At 39.1% G+C, this 21,001-nt stretch overlaps 1 protein-coding gene across 4 annotated transcripts in view; it reads left to right on the top strand.

Annotated features, from left to right (window-relative positions):
- GRIA4 (glutamate ionotropic receptor AMPA type subunit 4) overlaps positions 1-21,001 on the top strand; it is a 225,514-nt gene that overhangs the window by 128,623 nt on the left and 75,890 nt on the right. For all 4 annotated transcript variants that reach the window (XM_065678675.1, XM_065678678.1, XM_065678676.1 and 1 more), the window contains exon 4: positions 3,751-3,935. In XM_065678675.1, coding sequence (XP_065534747.1) covers positions 3,751-3,935 — 185 coding nt within the window. The remainder of the gene's footprint in view (positions 1-3,750; positions 3,936-21,001) is intronic.

Below are 21,001 nucleotides of genomic sequence, written 5' to 3'. Positions count from 1 at the left end.
TCAGATTTTAGTTTTCATTTAAATGGAAATAAATGAAATTAAGTCATTGACTGCTGAAACAAAATTGGATAGGGGAAAGCCTGGCTGGTATAGCAGAGGACAAATAAAAAAACCTGAAAGGCCACTGAACTTTTAAAATCGAGAAGATTACTCATTATTTCAGTTACTTGGGTGAGAGATGATTGTATAAAGGGTCCAATTACAGCAGTGTTGCAGTGACTAGGAGGAATCCTAGACTCCCAAATGCCTGCACTTACAGCATGTTCTTAAATACCAAAATTGCTCAAGTGATTTACACTCTTTGGCTTCCAGAAGATACCTAAGTCTCTCTGAAGAGGAACTAATATCTCTCTAAACAGATACAAGACCAGGTGCACATCTGGCATTGTTTTTAAGTGGCTGATGCATTTTGCAATAGAAAAAAAATCCTATGGAGTGTGGAATGAGGGGAGGAAGGTTAAAAAGTATCTGAGAGGTTATTTGTAATGTATTTAGGTGTAGTATCAACCCAAATATGTAGATTTTCTGCAGTAGGTATCTCCAGCTCTCATTTTAGAGGAGAAAAATAGAGTAAATTCTAATTTTTATATTCAGGTTTCGGGTTTTGTTTTGATTTTGCAATATGGTGACTGTGTGGTATCTTTGGGGGAAAAAAATACCAAAAATTGAAAAAAAAATAATAATAGCAGTGTTAGATCATCACAATTCCACATGACCAGAGAACAGAAAAGCAAGAAGAGAAAGTGAACCCAGGGAAGTGTAAATTAAATAAAATCTTTTCAGATTTTGCCTGTCTCTGCTTTGGTTCCAGTATATTGAACTGGAATTGGTACTACTGGTCCTGAAGCAGTTGTCAATAGTATCTATATTTGAGCAATTGTAGTCCCATAAAGAGGAAAAAGAAGCTATTCTTGCATATATTCTTGCATATATCATCCTTCAGGGACTTAATCCCTGTTTGCAGGCAGTCATATTGGTGTTTTATCTTGCTTATAGATTTGCTAACAAAAAAACGTGAAAACACAACCCAAAATCACAACTAACTAAACAAACAAACAACAAAACACACTCCAGGAAAGACCAGGAGCATGTTGATACAGACTTCCAGGCTTCAACTTGTTATGTTTGAGCATGGTAATTTGTATTTCCTGAATTTTCTGATGAGTGAATTATCTGCCTTTTAAGTTTGAATTTGTTGGTGAGGAAGGGTGAGAACTTACCTTACCTTTTTTTTATTGACTGAGTCCTAAACATTGATTTTATGTCTCAGCCGATACGAGATAGCCTGGGGTGTTTTGTTTTTTTCAGTTCGCTTTTATGCAACAAATAGTATTCCAACGTACGTGGGGTGAAATGTATTCCAGAAAATGAATCATTCATCTGTCCATAGCATAACTGAGGATAAATAACAGACAACCGGAAAACAAATAACTTTTAGACAACAGCTGTAAGATTCATGTCTGCTCTCTTGGGCAAACATCTTTCTGAAGTGTAAGAATTTTGTCTAAATAGACATCCTGCACTCAGTTTCTGAGAATTACCCTAGGTTAGTTTCAGGAATTTTGCTTTATGAAATGCTTGCTGCACTACATACAATTAATGTTTTCCCCTGTCAGCTGTAGCCAATTATTTTGAGCAAATAAGCATTCTTCTCAGTATGTCTAATTTTTGTGCCGAGCCTATGAATGCCTTTATTCATTCTGTGTAAACTCCACCCTTATCAGTCTCTTATATTAAAAATTGTTCTTGCACACTAAATAGATGACTATGCCACCAATGGCTTGCACAGAGATTCTGAACTCTTCTGATGGAGATGTTGCAACATATCCAGTTAATACCATTTAGCTGTATTATGCTATATGCGAAAGACATGCTAACATGAAAACCCACATCCAAGTGCCAGCTACTGACAAGATGTTACAGAAGCTTCAGATGCCTAAATGATGGCAGTTGCTAATGAAACGTGGCAAGTCAAACCTTGATCCAAGGTAGAAGAAAAGCTTTTCTATTTAGTTGTCTGATATTTGTCATGCTTTATGCTGGGATAAATTCCCAGTTTAATCAAAACACATCTTAGTAAAGTTGTCCAAGCAAAATAAGAAAGGAATGAAGGGCTGTCAATTGCGGTTTCAAACACCATTCTTTCTGAATCAAAGAAAATGTTAATTTATGTCAGGAAGCTGAATTAAGTAAATGTTGACTGCCTTTGTAGCAAAGATCAAGTTAAAGTTGCAGTGTAAATGAAGCAGGAACCCCTGTAACACTGGAGTAGTTTTAATGTATATCTATATATGGAAATGAATAGGAAATGAAGCAAGAAATACGGTGTTTGGGAAAGAATCTTGTCATGATTTGCAGAGATAATTGCAGTCAAAAAGGAGATTGAATATAGCAACAGGAAAAGCAGAATAATTATGCAGCAATTAACAGGAAATCTGTATGGTTCTTTGAAAAAAAAATAACAGTCATTGGGTTAAAAATATATGCTGAGTACAGAAATGTTTTAATATTCAATAGATCAAGCATTTTAATTCATTTCCTAAGATAAACTAGTGTTACATAAAATAAATATCTCATTTATAAGATAAAATATGTTATGCATTTTACATATTCTCTATAAATGTTTTTATTTTTATATTACATATGTCATCTGAATTGAAGAAAAATAATAGATGTTCATTTTGGAGTGTGGATGCATCATATCATAATGATAAGGAGATACAGATTTTAAGTTAATTTTTCAAGGACTGCAAATGCCACAGGAGTCAGCAGAAAAATAGGTACTCCTAGATTTCCAAGAGAATGTTTCTCATGTGTCCTAAAATCTTCAGATTCTGATAAAGCTATTGTCTGCTTTTATTTTACTGGAGGCAAAATGGGGTTTTGTAGGTCTTCTGATAATTAGTTTGTTAGCAACAGTGCACATTCCCGAAATGTAACTTAGAAAGATTCCTCTGGGAATCCCATCTCTGGGAATGCCTGATAGTTCTTTTTACAGGGAATCTGTCACACAGTGGTACCTTCAGGTGCATTAAAATGACAGCTGGAGGTCACTGCACTCAGACATGGGACCCTCTTGTTGAAGTTATGTGTAGTCTCGTAGCTAAGGATAGTTTTCAAGAGGTGAAATTTTTCATTTAAAGCTACTGGGGAAAATTCATCCAGATAACGAGTAAAAAGCCACGACATTTTGTGTTGTGACTCTAGGTGGGGGGACCTTGTCTGAATTGCATCATCTGCATAAATAAACGAAAAATGAATTCTTTTCAAGAAGCATTAAAAACTCCTTGGATTAAATGTTGTTAGAAAAAAACAAACCAAACAATAATAAAAAAGGCAAAGCATTTGAATATCTAACATGATGCTTTTTTTTAGTATGCAAATACTTACGATGAATTAGTAGTTTCATATTTTTCCTTTGCTGTGTTGAACTGCCCAGATACAGAAACCTGTACAAAACCAGTATGAGAAGCTGAATGCTTGACTGGAAGAGTCTGTGTTTGTAAGTCATATGAAGATTATCCATAATACTGAGAATCATTCCAAGCAATCTGATCACAGCAATGGTAATTGTTGTTAACTGCATACTGTGTGCTGATTATGGGTAGCAGCATAGGTGGGGATACAGACAGTCTCTTATTCTCTTCCCTGCAGGAACAAATATTAAGAGACATAATATCGATAAGGACAGTTCCTATTCAAAAGAATGCATTGATTTTGTTACTAGTATATTGTCTCCTTTTCTTTTAGGTTATTCAATACTTCAAGCTATTATGGAAAAAGCGGGACAAAATAGCTGGCAGGTCAGTGCCATCTGTGTGGAGAACTTTAATGATGCCAGCTACAGGAGGCTTTTAGAAGATCTGGACCGAAGGCAAGAAAAGAAATTTGTAATAGACTGTGAAATAGAGAGGCTTCAGAATCTCTTAGAACAGGTAATACCTACTTTTAATGTCACTGTAAGCACATTACTGAAACTCCACATGAGATACCATTGTACATTTAGTTTTGTTTATTTTCTCAATGGAAATGAGATTGCTTGCTTTCTTTTTATTTTTCTTCCAGGGCCTATCTTTGTACATCCACTTGCCTGCTCCATTTTCTTCTCCTATATAATTCTTAGCAGCTAGCGCATCACTGCAGTGAATGCCCCTGTCTTTCAGACTCATCAGGTCTGCAGGCGAAGGGTGCCAGCAGTCAGGGCAGCCGCATGTTTAGCCCCACATTGCAGCACCTACACACCTGATACATGCTGCATCAGGGTCTCAGGGCTGACGGAGCAACATGGTATTGCTGAACTGGCAAGATGCCCTCAATCCATACCTTCATGGGGTAAAGTTTTGTTTGATGGAAAAAAGCATCCAGGTTTTTTGTGAATAGAGAGTAATACTGAATCCAGTATTACTTTTTATTCACCAAATAGAACATATGGTGAACTGCTAAGCACCCTCAGCAAGTCTGCCAATGATAACAAGCTGTGTGGTGCAGTTGACACGCTGCTGGGAAGGGATGCCATCCAGGGGGACTTTGACATGCTTGAGAGGTGGGCCAGTGTGACACTCACGAAGTTCAAGAAGGCCAAGTGCAAGGTCCTGTATCTGGGCTGGGGCAATCCCAGGCATGAATACAGGCTGGGTGGAGAATAGATTGAGAGCAGGCCTGATGAGAAGGCTGAGGGGTTGTTGATTGACAAGAAGTTCAACATGAGGCAACGGTGTCTAATTGTAGCCCAGAAAGACGTCTGTATGCTTGGCTGCATCAAAGGAGTGTGACCAGCAGGTCAAGGGAGGTGATTCTCTCCTTCTACCCCAGTCTTGTGAGACTCAACCTAGTGTACCGCAGCCAGCTCTGGGGACAACGACGTAATAAGAAGGATGTGAACCTGTTTGAGTGAATCCAAAGGAGGCCACAGTGATGATTAGAGGGCTTGAGCATCTCTCCTGTGAAGACAGGCTGAGAGAGTTGGGCTTGCTCAGCCTAGAGAAGAGAAGGCTCCAGGGAAACCTTGTAACAATCTTCCAATACCTAAAGGTTTTGGAAGGAGACCTGCAAGAAATCTAGAGGGGGACTTCTTAGAAGGGTATGTAGTGATAAAACAAGGGGGAATGGCTTTAAACTGCAAGAAGGTAGATTTAGATGAGATATTAAGAAGATTTTTTTTTACGGTGAGGGTGGTGAACAAGTTTTCCAGAGAAGCTGTGGCTGCTCCATCCCTGGAAGTGTTCAAAGCCAAGTTGTATGGGGCTTTGAGTAACCTGGTCTAATGGAAGTTGTCCCTGCCCATTGCAGGGGGGAAGGGAATAGATGAGGCCCGCAAGCCACTCTGATTATGTGAAATAGCATAGACCGTATATTTCTAGTCATAAAATGCTTTAAAATTATTACTGCACATATTTAAACTGATAGTTTTATTACCTTAGCAGACTATTTACGAACATGAAGAACAGTAGAATAAAGGTGCTATTGAACTGGGAAGAAAGGTCAGGTTCTTCCATCAGTTATTTATGGAAAGCTGCTATTAGATAACAAAAACACCGGGCCAGACAGACTGGCTTGTGCTGGGTAGTACCTACATGAGTATATAAAGTGAATATAAAATCCTGCTGCTGTGATGTGGCAAATCTATCTGTATAGTGCTTATGTACAAGCTCTTTCTTTAAATAATGGAAAAAATACAATAATGCTTTGAAAGGAGCATTTTGTCAAATGACAGGAAAATAACTTGGGGTTAACTAGCTGCTTCCTGCCTGATTCCCCCGTCCTATGCTGTTGTACTGGTGCAAGTGCACCGTTCAGTACCTGCTGCTGCTGCTGCTGCCGGAATTGCAGGGAGTTAATGCCATCTGCTGGTGGTCCATCCTCCACCACCGCTCTGCTTTGCTGGTGGGCTAATTTTGAGGATTTTTTGCAAAAAACGGTCATGATGCATCTGCTACCAAAGTCACGGAAATGCGAAATGTCTTTTGTGGTACAGAAATGCAAAAATAATATTTATAGAAATATATACGTCAGTTTTGCTTTCACTGGCAGAAGATAATGAGGGAAGCTGAGAATTAATAGCATGGCTGATTTAACAAGGACTTTTTCTGTGACTGCTGCCAAGAGAAGAATGGATGACACCATATTGCTATAGATATTCTTTTGGCAATTTTTTTTTTTATTCTGAATGCCATTATGTTTTAGCACATGCTCTCTACAGCTTATAATGAGATCCTCCCCCAGTTCAGCCTGTGTGGTAGTAAAACAGAACACCCATTCGAAGGCCTGTTAAAATACATTGAGAAAAGTAATTTCTCTCAGGTCTATGTGTGTGCCCATATGTATGTACCTGATTTCTTTTACATGGCATACAAATGTGACTTAGATAAAGTATGCTATATTACCGTATGTCTTGAGATACACCTACCATCCTGCATAGGTGTATCTACTGAGAGTCCACTCAGTTTCAAAGCAAAATGAAGCCATACAGTACACATTTACATTTCTATGATCTCAGGTGTACATTTTATTTGCTACCAGGAGCTCTCACTTGTTCTTCTTCCAGATTGGCACCTGCACATTCAGCTCATACAGGACTGGATTTTGCATGTCTAAAATAGGTACTTATTGAAGGCTTGTTAAGTCATAAAAATGAAGTGTCTGGCCTCAACAGTCTGAATCAGGTGTGGTGAGTTTGGTTAACACATCTACAGGGCAAGCACAAAAGTTGAGACCTCTTTCCATTAATTGTGCCGGGGGAGAGGAAGGTAGGAGTGAACACCTAACTTCATAGGATGGTTTGAGTTGGAAGGGACCACAAAGATCATCTAGTTCTAACTTTGCAACATACTTGTATCTTTGTTAGTTGTACAAGCACTCTTTGGAAGTGATTCATCTGGCTACTGTCTAATTTTGGGCAGGATGCATTTTACCCAGGAAGTGACCTCTTCTGTACTTCTGCTGGTGTTTATTCACACCTAAGTGTAAAGCCTTTGCCCTTAAATCTGTGCTAATGAAGTGAGAAAAACTGGTTTGTGGGTTTTTTTCTAATAGTGACTGCCCATATATATATTTATTTACACTTTACCTAATTTCAGAATATTTTTATAATTATCCCAGATCATATGAATTCTCTTCTTACCCAGCATGCCTGGGGATCCTCTCCATCCTTCCAAAGAAAGGTCATCGTACAAGCAGGAATGGCATTATAGTCAGGCTACACAAAGTATGCATAAAAGCTGCAGCTTTACTCTCCATTGTGAAAGTCCTGCTCTTCCTAGACAGGCTGACATCCAAGGAGGGCTAGGGTGCTGATTTGGGGCTCCAAATGAAAGCACTTTGCTTTCAGAAAGTACTTCTTAAGGATGTGCAGTCAGAAACAGTCTCAGACACAAAAACCTTTAGTCTGCCAAAAATGGGATTGAAGCAAAAAGAGTCTAGCCCAATGTAAAAAAAGCAAAGTAACAGCCATTTTAAAATATCAGCCATTCACTTTTCACCTCTGCATGAAATTTTTAATAACCTGTAGCAGACAGGTAAGGTGGCTTCACAAATGGGCTAAAAGTTGGCATGCTTTTCCTTGCATACACAAAGGAATTGATTAAGCTTCAGTGACTCTAATTAACTCAGCTTCTTTCCTGCCTAGTTCTCCTGTAATTGAAAGCCTAAGTTCTGACTATACTGTAATACTTTGCAATGTACAAGTAAATGTTCTGCAGAACATTTAGGAAAAGTAATTAAATCTCAGTAATGAGACCGTAACTCAAACTGCTTTGCCCTTAAATCTATGCTAATGAAGGGAGAAAAGCTGGCTTGTGGGCTTCTTCTCAAGTGACTGCCCATATATATGCACATTCACACTTCTCATGACTGTGGACCTCAAGCAGGGAAGATCAGAGACTTTTTCACTGGCTGTGTTCAGAAAGTGAGCTCATGCGTTGCTCTCCTACCCCCACCACTTATCTGACCTGGTGTCTTCTACTCTCTGTCCTCTCCAAGCTGAGAAAATCAGCAGCTTGCTGTTTTCTCACTTCTTGTGCAACTCTCACTATTTTCTATTTCTGTTTGTCTCCTATATTTTTCTTAAGTTCATTAATTTCCCTCATTTATTTTCTCCTCTCTATGTGCCTTGGTGTATGTAGAAGCTGCCTTCACACTCCATACCTGAGGCTTGTCTTCAGTGACAATTTTTCTTCTGGAACCCAATGACTTATCTGAAATCCAGGCTGCCCCTTTGAACAACCCAGGATGAGCATTTTTGATCACATAATTTTCCTTTCAGGTTTTTATGTTGCCATGGTGAGGTTGATATTTTGGGCAAGGGCCAAACCTGTACTTCTTTTAAGGGTGAAGTATAGAGAAATGGAGTTTCATTTTCAACTTTCTGTTGTAGAAGAGTAGGGCCAGCATTAAATTCAAGAGATGCATTCAGCCCAAGTGTTTATGTTTGATTTTCTTGGATTGCCCCCTCCTGTCTTAGCCTCAGAAAAGGTTTCAGATCTTAACTCTCAAGGCTATGCAAAGGCTTACAAGGCTGCGATGGTTTTCTTAATAAAGCTCTGCTCCTCTTCTTTGGTCATGCTCACCCACACAAGACAATACAGTCTCCAGTAGCAACAGGAGATATTTGGGGGTGATAGGATACCTTTTGCTTGGATTCTGTATTAGTACAGAGTTGGCATGGCTCAGCAACAAGCCCTGTTTAAACTCAGTGCTGGAGCAAGACATTGATTTCTGCAGGATCACAGAGTTGTTGCTTCAATTCATCAGTAAGACAGACAGTGTCTTCAGCCTATCTGAGTCAGTAGATCTCCACCTACTCTCGAGAATCTGATGTAACTTAAGCATGCCAAGATAATTTTATCTCTTTTTCGCACTTCATTCTCAGGATGGTGAAAGAACACCCTGCCTCCTTAATATCTTAAGGAAAACCTTTTTGTTAACCTGTGAGTGAAGTTCCTCTGTACTCCTCATGTAGACCTGAACATCCTGCAATCCCAGGCTCTGAAAGAGAAGCCATAAGCATCTAGACTTTTGCCATTAACTGTTTCGTTTATTTGCCCACTTTAAGTGGTTCACAGGTTCTGACCCGTTTTAGTTCACCAGTGTAGACCTAGTGTATGGATCAAAGTGTGCCTGCGAGCATGACCTGCTCCCTAGCCATGGACTCTCAAGGTAGCCTTGGCAGCACTGGCACTTGGGGCAGCTCTGCAGTCCTTGACACAAGGGGCTGCAATGCTTGACATGACCACTGCTGCTCACCCCCAGAAATAGCTGTGCTGCAAAACACAGTTTATTGCAAAAGCAGTAAAATGAAGATGGAATGTGTCACTGCCCATGGCAGGGATGATGGAACTAAATGAGCTTTAGGGTCCCCTCCAGCTCAAACCATTGTAGGATTCTATGATTTTATGAAGGTCTACTTCATGTCAGCTTTATCCAGAACTTCCAGATGTGTTTCCATTTTCGAGAAATCACATCTACTTGGTTATGTGGGACTGCTTATGCTTAACAGAATGTTTTCTAGAGCTATGTAAGCGATCTTAATAAATCCGATTAATTTTCTTCCCAGTTTACTTCCCTGGCTCTTTGTTTCATCTGCTCAAACACAGCCATAATAAAAATATGCCACATGGTTTAAATAAATAAATTGAAACCGACCAAAACCAGCAATGATAGTCCTTTATTTGTATTGCATAAATGACCAGAAACAAGACAAACAAGACAGAAACAAATGAGGCAAAGCCCCGTTTTCCTACATGCATGAAATGGTTTTACCATTCTCTTTCCTGCCTACTGGGACAAGGTAGAAAAAAAGAAGATAAAGCAAAGACAGAAAAAGATAAAATTACATCTGCATGGTTTTATGTCGCAGATATTGCTTATATAGCAGATTGCATTTCTAGTGATTCATATTCTTGTGTCAAGGACTGTTATGTCCTTGTTTATCAACATCCCTTTTTTCATGGCAGTTTCAGCAGGTGGTCTTTTAAAAGCACAAAAATATTCTGTTTGAATCAAAGAATGAAAGTTGGTGAGAGAGACAGAAAATTCTCTGCTTGTGCATCTCTTCTTTCCAAGTTGTGTTTCTAAAGTGCTCCTCTAAATTCAGTGCAAAGAACTTTCTGCTTAAGAAGAAATGAAGACTTGAAACACATTGTAACATTGTGATTTCCATTTCCTCCCAACTAATCCCCTAATACAGGCAGCAAGCAGTACAGCATCTGAATAGTCCAGGCCAAAGTCATGTACTGCATATGACGCAGCAAGAATCAGGCCCATGTGTTTGTCTCACTTTTTACTAGTTTCTTTCTTTTCTTACTCTTTCTTTTAGTTTAATTTTTCTTCCTGTGTTCTCAAATAGTGTATCTATTTGCAGTTCTGGCTTATTCACTGAAATAAAAAGTCAAGTCAGCCTAAAGATAAAGGGTATATCCACCAAAATTAGAAAATCCTTACTTCAATCTTATTATGCATTTACTGCATTTCTATTTGAAATACAGAGCACATGTTTCAAAATAAAAATGGCTAAAAAAGAAATGTGGCTTTATTTATTACTGAGAAAGCCCAAACAAAGTTAATTAGTTGATTACAGATGCCTATTTAAGCTGAACTTATGAAACCCCAAGTCAGGCTTCCAAGTTAACAGGTTTTTTTCTCATCTTATTTCTTCTCATTAGAATTTATTCACGGCTTCATTTGTATGAGTATAATCTGAAGCAATCCATAACCTTCTTAAAACAGTAAGGACTGATACACCCTTGGTGTTCATAGGCTTTGTTCTTCTCTTAGACCACCAGTACTACCAGGAACACCATAAAAATCTCTTTCCCAAAGGCGTACTATGCAATCAAGAAGTAGAGATTACTATGGCAAATCCAGAAAGATGTGCAAGTTGACAGTACCCATGCATCATATGGCAAGTGTAGTGTCTGGGTGCTTCTTATACTTTTGGTGGCTCTGTTCACCCAGCAGCCAGTATTAATAAGGACTGTACAGACTTCGTGTCTTAGGTGTCCTAGGTGTCCTAGATGTCCCAGATGTCTTTCTTAGACAATGTCTTAGAGGCATTGTCTTCCTTTCAAATAAAGCTGAAGTTGCAAAATATGTTAAAAACTATTTTACAGATGGCTCAGTAGCACAAATATGATTTCCTTAGGAAAGAGGACAAAAAATATATAGCAAAACACACACATTTAAGGAAATGTCATATCACCCTCATCTGTTTTACTTGCATCTAGTTAGTTGGAATAATTTACCTCAGGTAAATACATGTCATAGATTTCTTTTGTTGTTTCTCGGTTTGCTAACTGGCAAGCAAGAGTGAAGTGTTAGAAATCAATGAAGCTGAGGTCAGATTTGAGGAATATCACAGAAAATAATTTTGAAGATTTCAGTGAAAACATATGTTACTTGTTCAACCACTATATTTGTTCTTTTTACTTCTTCAGACACTAATAACACTTATTACTAGAGAAGCAGACTGTCATTTGCTCAGCCAGAGCTGATCTCACAGCTATTACTTACGTTTGTTCAGTGCTCAGAAATATTCTCAGATAATACAATGAAGTCAATGCTCCAAAGAGATTTTACAATTAAGCTGAAAACCACAGTATAAGAATCATTTAGATCATGATGGGTAATGTTGTTAACTGTAAATACTTTTCTTTTGGCCCTTCATTGTTTTTTTATTTCTTTCTGTGTTAATCTCTCTCAAAATGACATTTAAAATTATAGAAAGAAGCTTTCAAAACCATGAAATGCTGAACTTGGAAGTTAACAGTTACGGTCCTATCTTTCTTTTTCTGCCAGAATTCTCATTTTCAGCACATATTAAACACTGCCAAGAAAATAAAGCACCAGAAAAAAATACTGGAGTCTTGGAGCTCTGAGATCTGTTTTTAGACAGATTTTGGACCCAGTTTTGAAATTCAGACTGTGAAGGACTGACATAAACAGTTCTATTCTACAACCTAAGTAACAGAATTATTGGGGTTGAAAGTGACCTCTGAGGGCCATCTGGATACTCCCCCTGCACACAAGGGCAAGCTTAAACCAGGTAACTCATCCAGTCATACTTTGAACACTTCCAAAGATAGAGATCCCACCACTCTTTTATGCCATGTGTCAGTACTTTGTCTACCTCATGGTAAAAAAAAATAAATCCTTATATCTATCTGGAATTTCGTGTGTTGCATGCTGTGTTCTTTGCCTTTTGTCCCGTTCTTGTGCACCCCCAGGAAGAGTCCGCTAACCTCTTCCCTACCACCATCCCATCAGGTAATCATACATACTACTAAGATCTCTCTGAGGTTTCTCTCTCCAGGCTGAACCATCCCAGCTTTCTCAGCTTCTTTCATATAGCAGATGCTTCAAGCCCAGTCACCTTCATGGCCCTGCTCTGGCTGGACTCACTCCAGTATGACCATCTCTGTCTTGTACTGGGCAGTCTAGCACTAGATCCAGCATTCCAGATGGTGCCTCACCAGAGATGAACAGAGGAGAAAGATATTTCTCTCTTGACCTGCTAGCAATACAGCCCAAGAGGCTGTTAGCTTTCTTTGCCAAGAGAGTACATGACCGGATCGTGGTAAAGTTATCTACTAGAATCCTCAGGAGCTTTCCTGCAAAACTTATTCCTTTACAGTGTGTGCCCAGCCTGTCCTGCTGTGTTTGTGGAGTCATGCTAAACATCAGGCAACAAAATAAGGCAGAGATCTACACAAATGAGCTGATTTGTTTCTCATTGCTCCATTTGCACACCTATATGCAGCTCTTGAGATAAAAATACCTTATGAGTGGGTGAACTGTGTATCATCTTGTATTGAATCTTGCAAACCCATAATGTATTTGCATCAGAAACAGCTAGAAGGAATGCCACAGTGACTAGATCAACCTCTGTTCTACTTGAAGTGACCACATGAAAAAAAAGCTTCACTAAACTGGACAACATGCTTCTCCAGTATTTTGGTTCCTCATTCTCTGCTACTAAATACTCCGTTACTTTTTCCTAATTCCTGATAGTCCTCTTGGGCATATTTTTAATAGGAATTTAATTTAACCATGTCTCCATAATGACCTTCATGCAAAGCTCAGCGAAGCAAACTGAAAAACACAAACTAAATGTAATTGCATTTGCCTAGGACCTTTATGTTTACTTCTTTGTGAAAGAGAATATCACTGCTTCTAACTTCTGTTTTCTCAGGCTTTTTTCATATGCAGTAACATTTGCAGTGTTTGTTTCTATATTTATGCACACGAATATGTACATAAACACATGCACATGGGCATATACAGGACTATGTAGCAAAAAATGCTTCTTTCTGCAAGAATGGGAATGTATTTCCTTTCTTCTTCCATCTGTAGCAGCTCCATCCTCTCCCACCCGTTTCCACCTGACAAAGTTCAAACCTCAGCATTCTGTGTGTTAGAAGTCTTGCAAAGTGTCCACTGTGAGCAGCATTGAATTTTGCATAGTGAATCAGTTTTGCTGTCAGAGATCATCAGTCTGGCTCCTGGTCTAGCAGACAGGCTGATTCCAGACTTTTTTCTGCTCCCTGCCCTCCCCTACCCATAAGAGTTAAATGGGACGTTTCCCAGTAGACAGGCACTTTTCTCAGCTCCATCAGTGTTCTGTATCAGCAGGATCAAGCTTCTCTGCTCACCAAGGTCTGTATTTGCCTTTAAACATAGAGGTGAAAACTGCTATGCAGCATCTGGCACATATTTAATGCTTCAGTGTACACAGCTGAACTGATACATAATAAGAAAAAGAATGTACATTGTGCTTTGTTATATTAAAAATTAAACCCGATGTGAAGTTGTCACATAGCAAACTATCATTAGTAAAAATTACAAGCCAGTAAACTCTAGTTAATAGTAGCTGACAATACTTATTAACAATCATGATAGACAAATAGCTGCACAGCGTCTTGGATGTTGTTCATAGTTGCCTAACTCAGTTTTTCGATGTGTCATTTGACATCACTGATCCTCAGCTTCTCCAGCTTTGAGATATGTAGCTGAAAAGTACCATGTATGTGTTAGCATCGAAAACCAAATCTCTCTGATGGGTAAAATGAAGAAGGCTGTCACGAAAAGATTTATTATTATTATTACCATCAAAATGAAAGTAAATAAATATGTGAATGGAGAAAAGTACAGAAGCTGACATATTCCACTCCTTCTAGATCTGCTCTTAATATTTTGCCAATGGAGTGCTAAACCTGAAAAAGCATGTTTGCTGAATTTCTCTAAATTGATCAAGTTGTAAATTTTGCTGGTTTTGAAAACATCTTTTTCTAACCTTAGTTTCCAGCATGTCTACTAATTGCAGCTATCAACTGACATTGTTGAAAATAATATTTAGATCACTGTCATAATTAATTGAAGATAGTAATAATAAATAAAAACATAATACTTTGATAAGTTACGTCGTAATACAGAAAAGCATAAATTAATTTGACATATGAATTAGAGTATTAGCTTAATCATTCCTCCACAATTTCTTCTACTTTCCTTTTTTTTCATGAACACAGAAGTGCATTGGCACAAAAGATCACTAGCACAACACAAGTAAATACCAAGCAAAACATTGCATTGCTTTTACATGTAGTTGAGTTGCATAATGAGGATTTCTTTATCCCTTGAGTCAGAAACAGTGTGGACTGTTTCCAGTTCTCCTCTACATCTTTTTTATTTTCATGAACAAAATGCAGGTTCAGTTCTGCTCACACAGAACTGTGGGAGCAAATCATTAGCCGAAGAATTTGGTATATGCATGGCACACTAATTTGGGCTGGTAGGAGCATTGTTGGACTTAACACCAATTCAGAGACATAGTAGCAGCTATCTGTGTATCTCTTAGTCCCAGGGTGCGTGGGAGATTCATAAAGTGCCTTTTCTTCATCATTCCTTTCTCTCCATGTTTTTTTTCCCTGAAGGTCTATGGAGTTGCTTCTTAGTGACACTGTAATGTCAATGCAAACTGATAGCTCTTCTCCTTGAGGGAGCCAGCTGCCAGCACTGCCACCAGCATTTTCCTCACCCCGCAGAGCCAGGAAGGGCTCTCTGCATAGGCTCATTTTCTGTGAAGCAGCTGGAGTTTTGCACACAACAATAGTCCCACACTACACAGTAATAAAAACACATTTTGTCACTGCACCACACAACTGATGAGGTTTGGACCCAAGAAATAGGTTATTTCAGTTACTGAAAGAACAAATAGGCCGTAGAAGACAACGGATGAATACAGATGGTTTGGAGGTTTGTAAAGCGACTTTCTTACACCCTTCCTCTCTTTCCTTCCCTTTTTTCCCTACAAGTCTGCGCATCTCATTTAGCTCTGAGTGAGCCTTTTGCAGGATTAGGCTTCTGAGCAGCAGAAGAGAGCAACCAGCCATGCTCAGAGCACTGGTTAATGGCCTTTGAGCCATCTCTCCAGGTTTTCTTACGAAGCAGCTGCCTGTGCTGTGCAGGGCAATCCCCTGCCAGCTGGTTGTGGGCACGGGGGCTGTGTGGGAAGCATCCTTCCCCTCTGCTCAGTGTGTGCACCGCTGTGCTGGCTCAGCGCCTGCCTTCACAGCAGAGAAAGAAATGCTGATCTGTACAGACCCACTTCTGCTTTGTGTATTGCCTTCTTTAACATCCTGTCTGGTGGCTGTAGGCCATTAATAGTCAACCCTTTCCCCAACAATAGTGCCCTTTTGTGAGCACTAGCTGTTAAAATTAAGCTTGTTTCTCAATTGCTTTTTTATGGCTTTGTTAAAGATTTATCCTTTCTTCAGATATTGTATAAAATCTCATTTCAGTCGTGATTTACATCATCACCATTTCTACTGCAATATTTCAGGTCAGGTCTCAATCTTCCGTCTTTAACAAGTCTCCACACTTTTTATATTGTGTTAGACAGACTTCATTTTATTGCAGGTGTTCTTTTTCTTAAGGCAGTGGATTGTTACACAATAGAAAAGAGGAAAACCTTTGTTAAAGTCCCATTGGTAATGCACAGCAATCACCCTTTGAAGAGATTTAGCTTAAAATAAGTCCTTTTCACTCCAGCTGTACTGACCTCCATCTCCTAGAAATCATAACGAGGGACATTTTATGCTGCAGAAGTTAAGCATTCTTTTAAAATGGGTTATATGCAATATCCATTTCATAGTAGTAAAGAACAGAGGATGTCTTGGGGCCTGATTCTCTGTTCAGATGCTGATGTAAGCCTGGCAGTACTTTTATCAAAGTCAGTGAACTTGTCACTCCCAGAAAAAAAAAAAAAAGAAAAGAATCAAAGCAGACAGTGGTAGCTCTTCTTTTCTATAGTGGATTTTTTTCTGAATTTCCTAGGCCAGGCCGTTGTCCAGCTAACTGGAAAGAACAGCATTGTATGATAAAGTCAGAAAGTTCAGAGCTGTGTCTAAAGCCTAAGCTAGATTCAGATATCACCGGCCCTGCTTTACCACACATTAAAGTCAGTGGTATAATTCTAATTATATTTGATTACCCCTGGAATCGCCAAAATGAGAATATGGCATTTTCTTACTTGCAGTAGGGTAGACCATCCACTAAAAATTCTCACAAGCTACTGCTCTTTTTAGTTTCTTATACATAAATGCATTTTGTAAAGGAATGGAGCCTAAGGGTGTTGGTATGTTTTTCTTCAAAGTTCACCTTTCTGCAGACAATCACATACGCAGTAATATTTGTGGGGAAAAAGAAAAAAAAGGAAGAAAAAGAGTTGCATTAGATTCTGAAATAACCGTGATAGCCTCATGGCCTTTACACTTCACTTCCTTTGGTTCTCTCTTGTTGCATTTACTGAAATGAAGGATTCACTAATAGTGTGACTACAAGATAATATATGGAATGGCTGCTGTTGTCTTTTCTGTTAATGGTAATTTGGGAAGTAGATTGTATTCTTCCTCAAAACAGTGTTGATTACTTAATAATTTCTTTAGTTTTACAAATAAGAATATAAAAGTGTTCCAGTTCTAAGCACTAACCACCTTGGTCATTGAATCAAAACATGCAAGTCAATATGCAAAAGCCAGTGCAGCATCCTGCTTTCCCCTGCTCTCAGGCTTCCCCAAAGAAGTCACAACTCAGTTCATCCTTCCCAACACTTTCTTCCCGAAATCTCCCTGAGCAAGCTGAGGTCACCAGCAAGCTGTCGTCAAGTTTTGCAGCGACAAAAGCTGGGTGCAGTGTGTGGTGTTTAAGAAGTCTTTAAGGAGAAGTGGTGTTTAAGAGTGGGAGTACGGTGCAAAAATAAATGTTTAGAAGGTGTAAGTGAAGAAGTGCTACATGAGCGGGGAGGAATGGATCTCATCCCACTTACTCAGCTTGCCAGCACTAGAGCAGCTTTGAATCAAAGCATCCTGAAGCAGTGAAAAGGACAGTTACACACACAGAGGGTCCTCCCTGGCCTGCTATATCAGCAGTTTCATGGTTTATCACTGCTTATGTGACTGGCAAAGCCCACCTTTGACACCTAGCCCTGCCTCAGGTTTTGCAACCTGCCAGAGTGAGAGCCAAGTCAGACTTCCTGCTTCCTTGGCAGAACTGCCATGGGTGCCTGTGGCAGCATTGCCCTCTCTTCACAGCCTTCCTTTTGAAATGAAGACCGTCCTCACTGCACAATCTTGTGATATACATGGATCTGCTACATGCCCCACAGATGCTCAGGGCCTGTCTAAGAGAGTGGGGCCCACAGGCACGGAAAGCATCATAGTGGGTTTCAGGAGCAGGCTCTTTTGAAGTGAATCTCCTGATTCACTGCATTTTACATCAGGAGCGGACTCAAAATACATGAATTGGCTTTCTTTTGGATGATGCCAAACAGAAGATGTGCATAGAAGCACCTCTGAAGTGTAGTGTGTGTTCATTCTAGTGACCAGGCTAAAGACAACCTGAAGTAAAACCCTGAAACATGCATGTGATGGATGTGAGCTCCTTGGCACCAATGCTTTTGCTGTACAGATCCTATCCTATCAACTATGCTACATGCTAATGTAGATGTTAGGCAATGCAACTCTGCCCTCTCTCAGGACTGTGACTGCGATTGGCCCTTTGGTCTGAATTTAGGGGCAGTACAAGGTTTTTTTAAGGTGCCCCCATCTTAATGAGCTTCTATAGCAAAGGTTTTCTGGTACACGGTCTCACCTATCAAAATCTCAGTCCTGTTTCTCCCTTTCAGAATACATCTGCTGAATCTTCTGCCCCCCATCTTCATTCTGACGTAGAAGAAAAAAATTCTTCCTTCACTCGCCAGCACTCGTCTGTTTAGTTTGTGGCCCTGGGCAGTATTTAGTGTTACGTGTATGGACTGTTTGAAGTCTCATCTCTGTTAAAGCTCTACTAACTGCTAACCTTTTAAAGAATAAGAAGAAAGGTGTGAGAGTTCTTATTCCAGCCTGAGTAGCTGTCAGAAACTTCTCTTGTTATGAAGGATTTACGTTCATTGCCTCAATTTATCTCTAGTGCAGAAGCACAGTATAGAGGAAGGTGGTTCCTCAGGTAGCAGGAATTCATATCCTCTTATAGATCATAATCTGCAGCTTTGATGATTTGAGAGAGAAAGGTGACTGTATTTGTATTGGGTATTCAAAAGTATGAGGTGCTTACTGCATGTTTCACTAAACAGGCGCTTTTTTTCCCAAATCATAGGCAATTTCTGGTTTGCAGACTGTGTGATTAATAACCATAAGCATTTTCAAATTCAAAATCAAAATTGTATCCAGTCTTGGTTGGGAATACAAGCCATATAGCACCATTTCTCTTCTCTGTCTTCATCACAGTAATTTCTTACAGTGAAATTTGTCTTGGTTAATGTTAGGGATATAAAATGTAGGTGTCTACATCAGAGCTAATCATCATCAACTCTTTTTCTAGTCGGTGCAGAAAAATCCTCACTTTCAGGGCACAAGCTGTCTAATTAATTTTGCACATGTGCTTTAGGATAAGATGAATCATTTCCTCAAAGTGCCTGCTCTTTCCACTGACTAAAAAGGAAGTTAAGAAAATTAGATGATACATAAATGCATACCTTTATCACTCACCCTAAGAGACAAGTTTTGAGAGAATACACTGAAAACTTCATTTTTTTTTTAAATGCAGGAATTGTGCAGTAATATATACATGCATTTGCTAGGAACAGGCACAGAAGCAAATCTGTGTGGTCATTTTCAGTATTTGCTTATTTTGTCTGTGACAACTATGGGCTTGTATCTGACATACCTCACCGGTTATAAATTGATCATGTTATTGCTTTATTTGACTGATAATATTGCAATGATTATCAGAATTTGGGTTATGAAACCAAACCAGGGAGCAGATCACTAAGGGTGTTAATTGCCAAAGAAGGGAGCTGCAGTCATTTGCCCAAGCTGAGGATCTGGTGCATAGTTACCATGTCACATACATCTTAAATCATGTTAGTCCACTTACATTCAAACTGTGACACTGTAGTTATTTAAAAATGTAAGTATTTAATCTATATCAACTTCCCTATAATGGGTAGGCAAACATATTTTCATTATCATGTATTACTGAAGGAAAATTTACTAAAGTAAAAGCATTCTTGGTGTCAGAGATCACATCCCTGTCAAAGCCATTGAACCAGCAGGAATTTGAATCTTTTTACTCGGTGAAAAAAAACCAAACACCAACTTGACAGCACCCTCCTTTCATGTGTTGATAGGGAAGTGTGATATCTCCCTCTTGCTCTTTGCCACCCCACCAGCAAAATAGTAGCAATGTTATTTAATCACTGATCTTAATGGGTGTTTGATTGAGCCCAGTGAAGGGTGACAATCTGGTCATGGCTTGGGGGAGGGGCGAGTGGTTTCTCTAAGGGTTTTTTTAACCTATGTCTGCTTTTTAAATACGATTTTAAAATGGTTAAAAAAATAAACTATATTTAAATAGCTTTATCTACAAAGTATAAATAGAGGCTGTGGAAAAAAAGAACAAAAGGATAACAGACATTGCTTATTAGTTTGGTACTTTACAGACAAGATGCTTATGCCACACCCCTTTGATTTTCCCTTCCACTTTGCTGTAGAAACAAATTGACTTACTGCAACAATAGAGCTGGGAATCAAGCATTTCCAAGTCTTAATACAGATTTAGGTCCTGGGTCCTTAGATGTCTTTGGCCAGATTATTTAGTCCTTCAGCAGCTTGTCTCTCATCTCCAAAATGTGATAATTATTTTTGACTGCACTGGGAAAAGGAGCTGCAAGGCTTAGTGAATGTTTGTTCTGTCTTTTGAACAGGAGGTGGGGTCTGTAAAGGCAAGAAGTTTCCAGGTTTTGAGGACAGGGCCTAGAGCTAAGATATCAAAGCAGGCAAGGAGGCAGATCTATAAGCTTCCCACTACTTAATGAGTAAACTGCACTGCGTGGAAAACTTCTCTATCTTTTTTGTTCATTTGGAAGGGTGATAAAATGCTTTGTGGAGATGAGTACATGAGGAAAACAAACAAATAAAACAACAACATAAACTTGGGCTGCAAGCAGACTCTTTCTGAATAAGTGGTACACTACCAAAAGTGAAGAGTCAAAAGGACTCTTGTACTCTTTACTGGCATTAAATGCAAGCTGCATGTTATAGCTATTACTGTCATTTTCTTTAGTAAACACAGTTTAAATTAACACCATTTTCTATTGACAAAATATTCTATTCTCAGTTTTGATTTTCAGCATGTTAAGTAAGATGCATTCCATCACAGAAATGGCAATAATATTGATACAAGGCACAGGCTGACATAGATTTTTTCTAAACCGTGTTGCTGATCTTGCCATATCAGGACTATAGTAGCTGTACATCATGGCTGCTGCCTGTTTGCAACACTTGGTGTTATGTTTTGGTTAAACACTCAAGGGCAGCCTTGCTGTGCATTCTTGCTCTGTTCTCACTCATGCCCACTATCAAAGTCTTTAGCATATCACTAATTGTTGACTAACACTCATAGCATGTCAACATCTCAACGGCAAACAGCTTTGATCCTAAGAGGTGAAAACCCA

This window comes from Lathamus discolor, chromosome 4 (assembly GCF_037157495.1).
Source record: "Lathamus discolor isolate bLatDis1 chromosome 4, bLatDis1.hap1, whole genome shotgun sequence".
NCBI lineage: Eukaryota > Metazoa > Chordata > Aves > Psittaciformes > Psittacidae > Lathamus > Lathamus discolor.
This window is presented reverse-complemented; position numbering and strand designations above follow the sequence as displayed.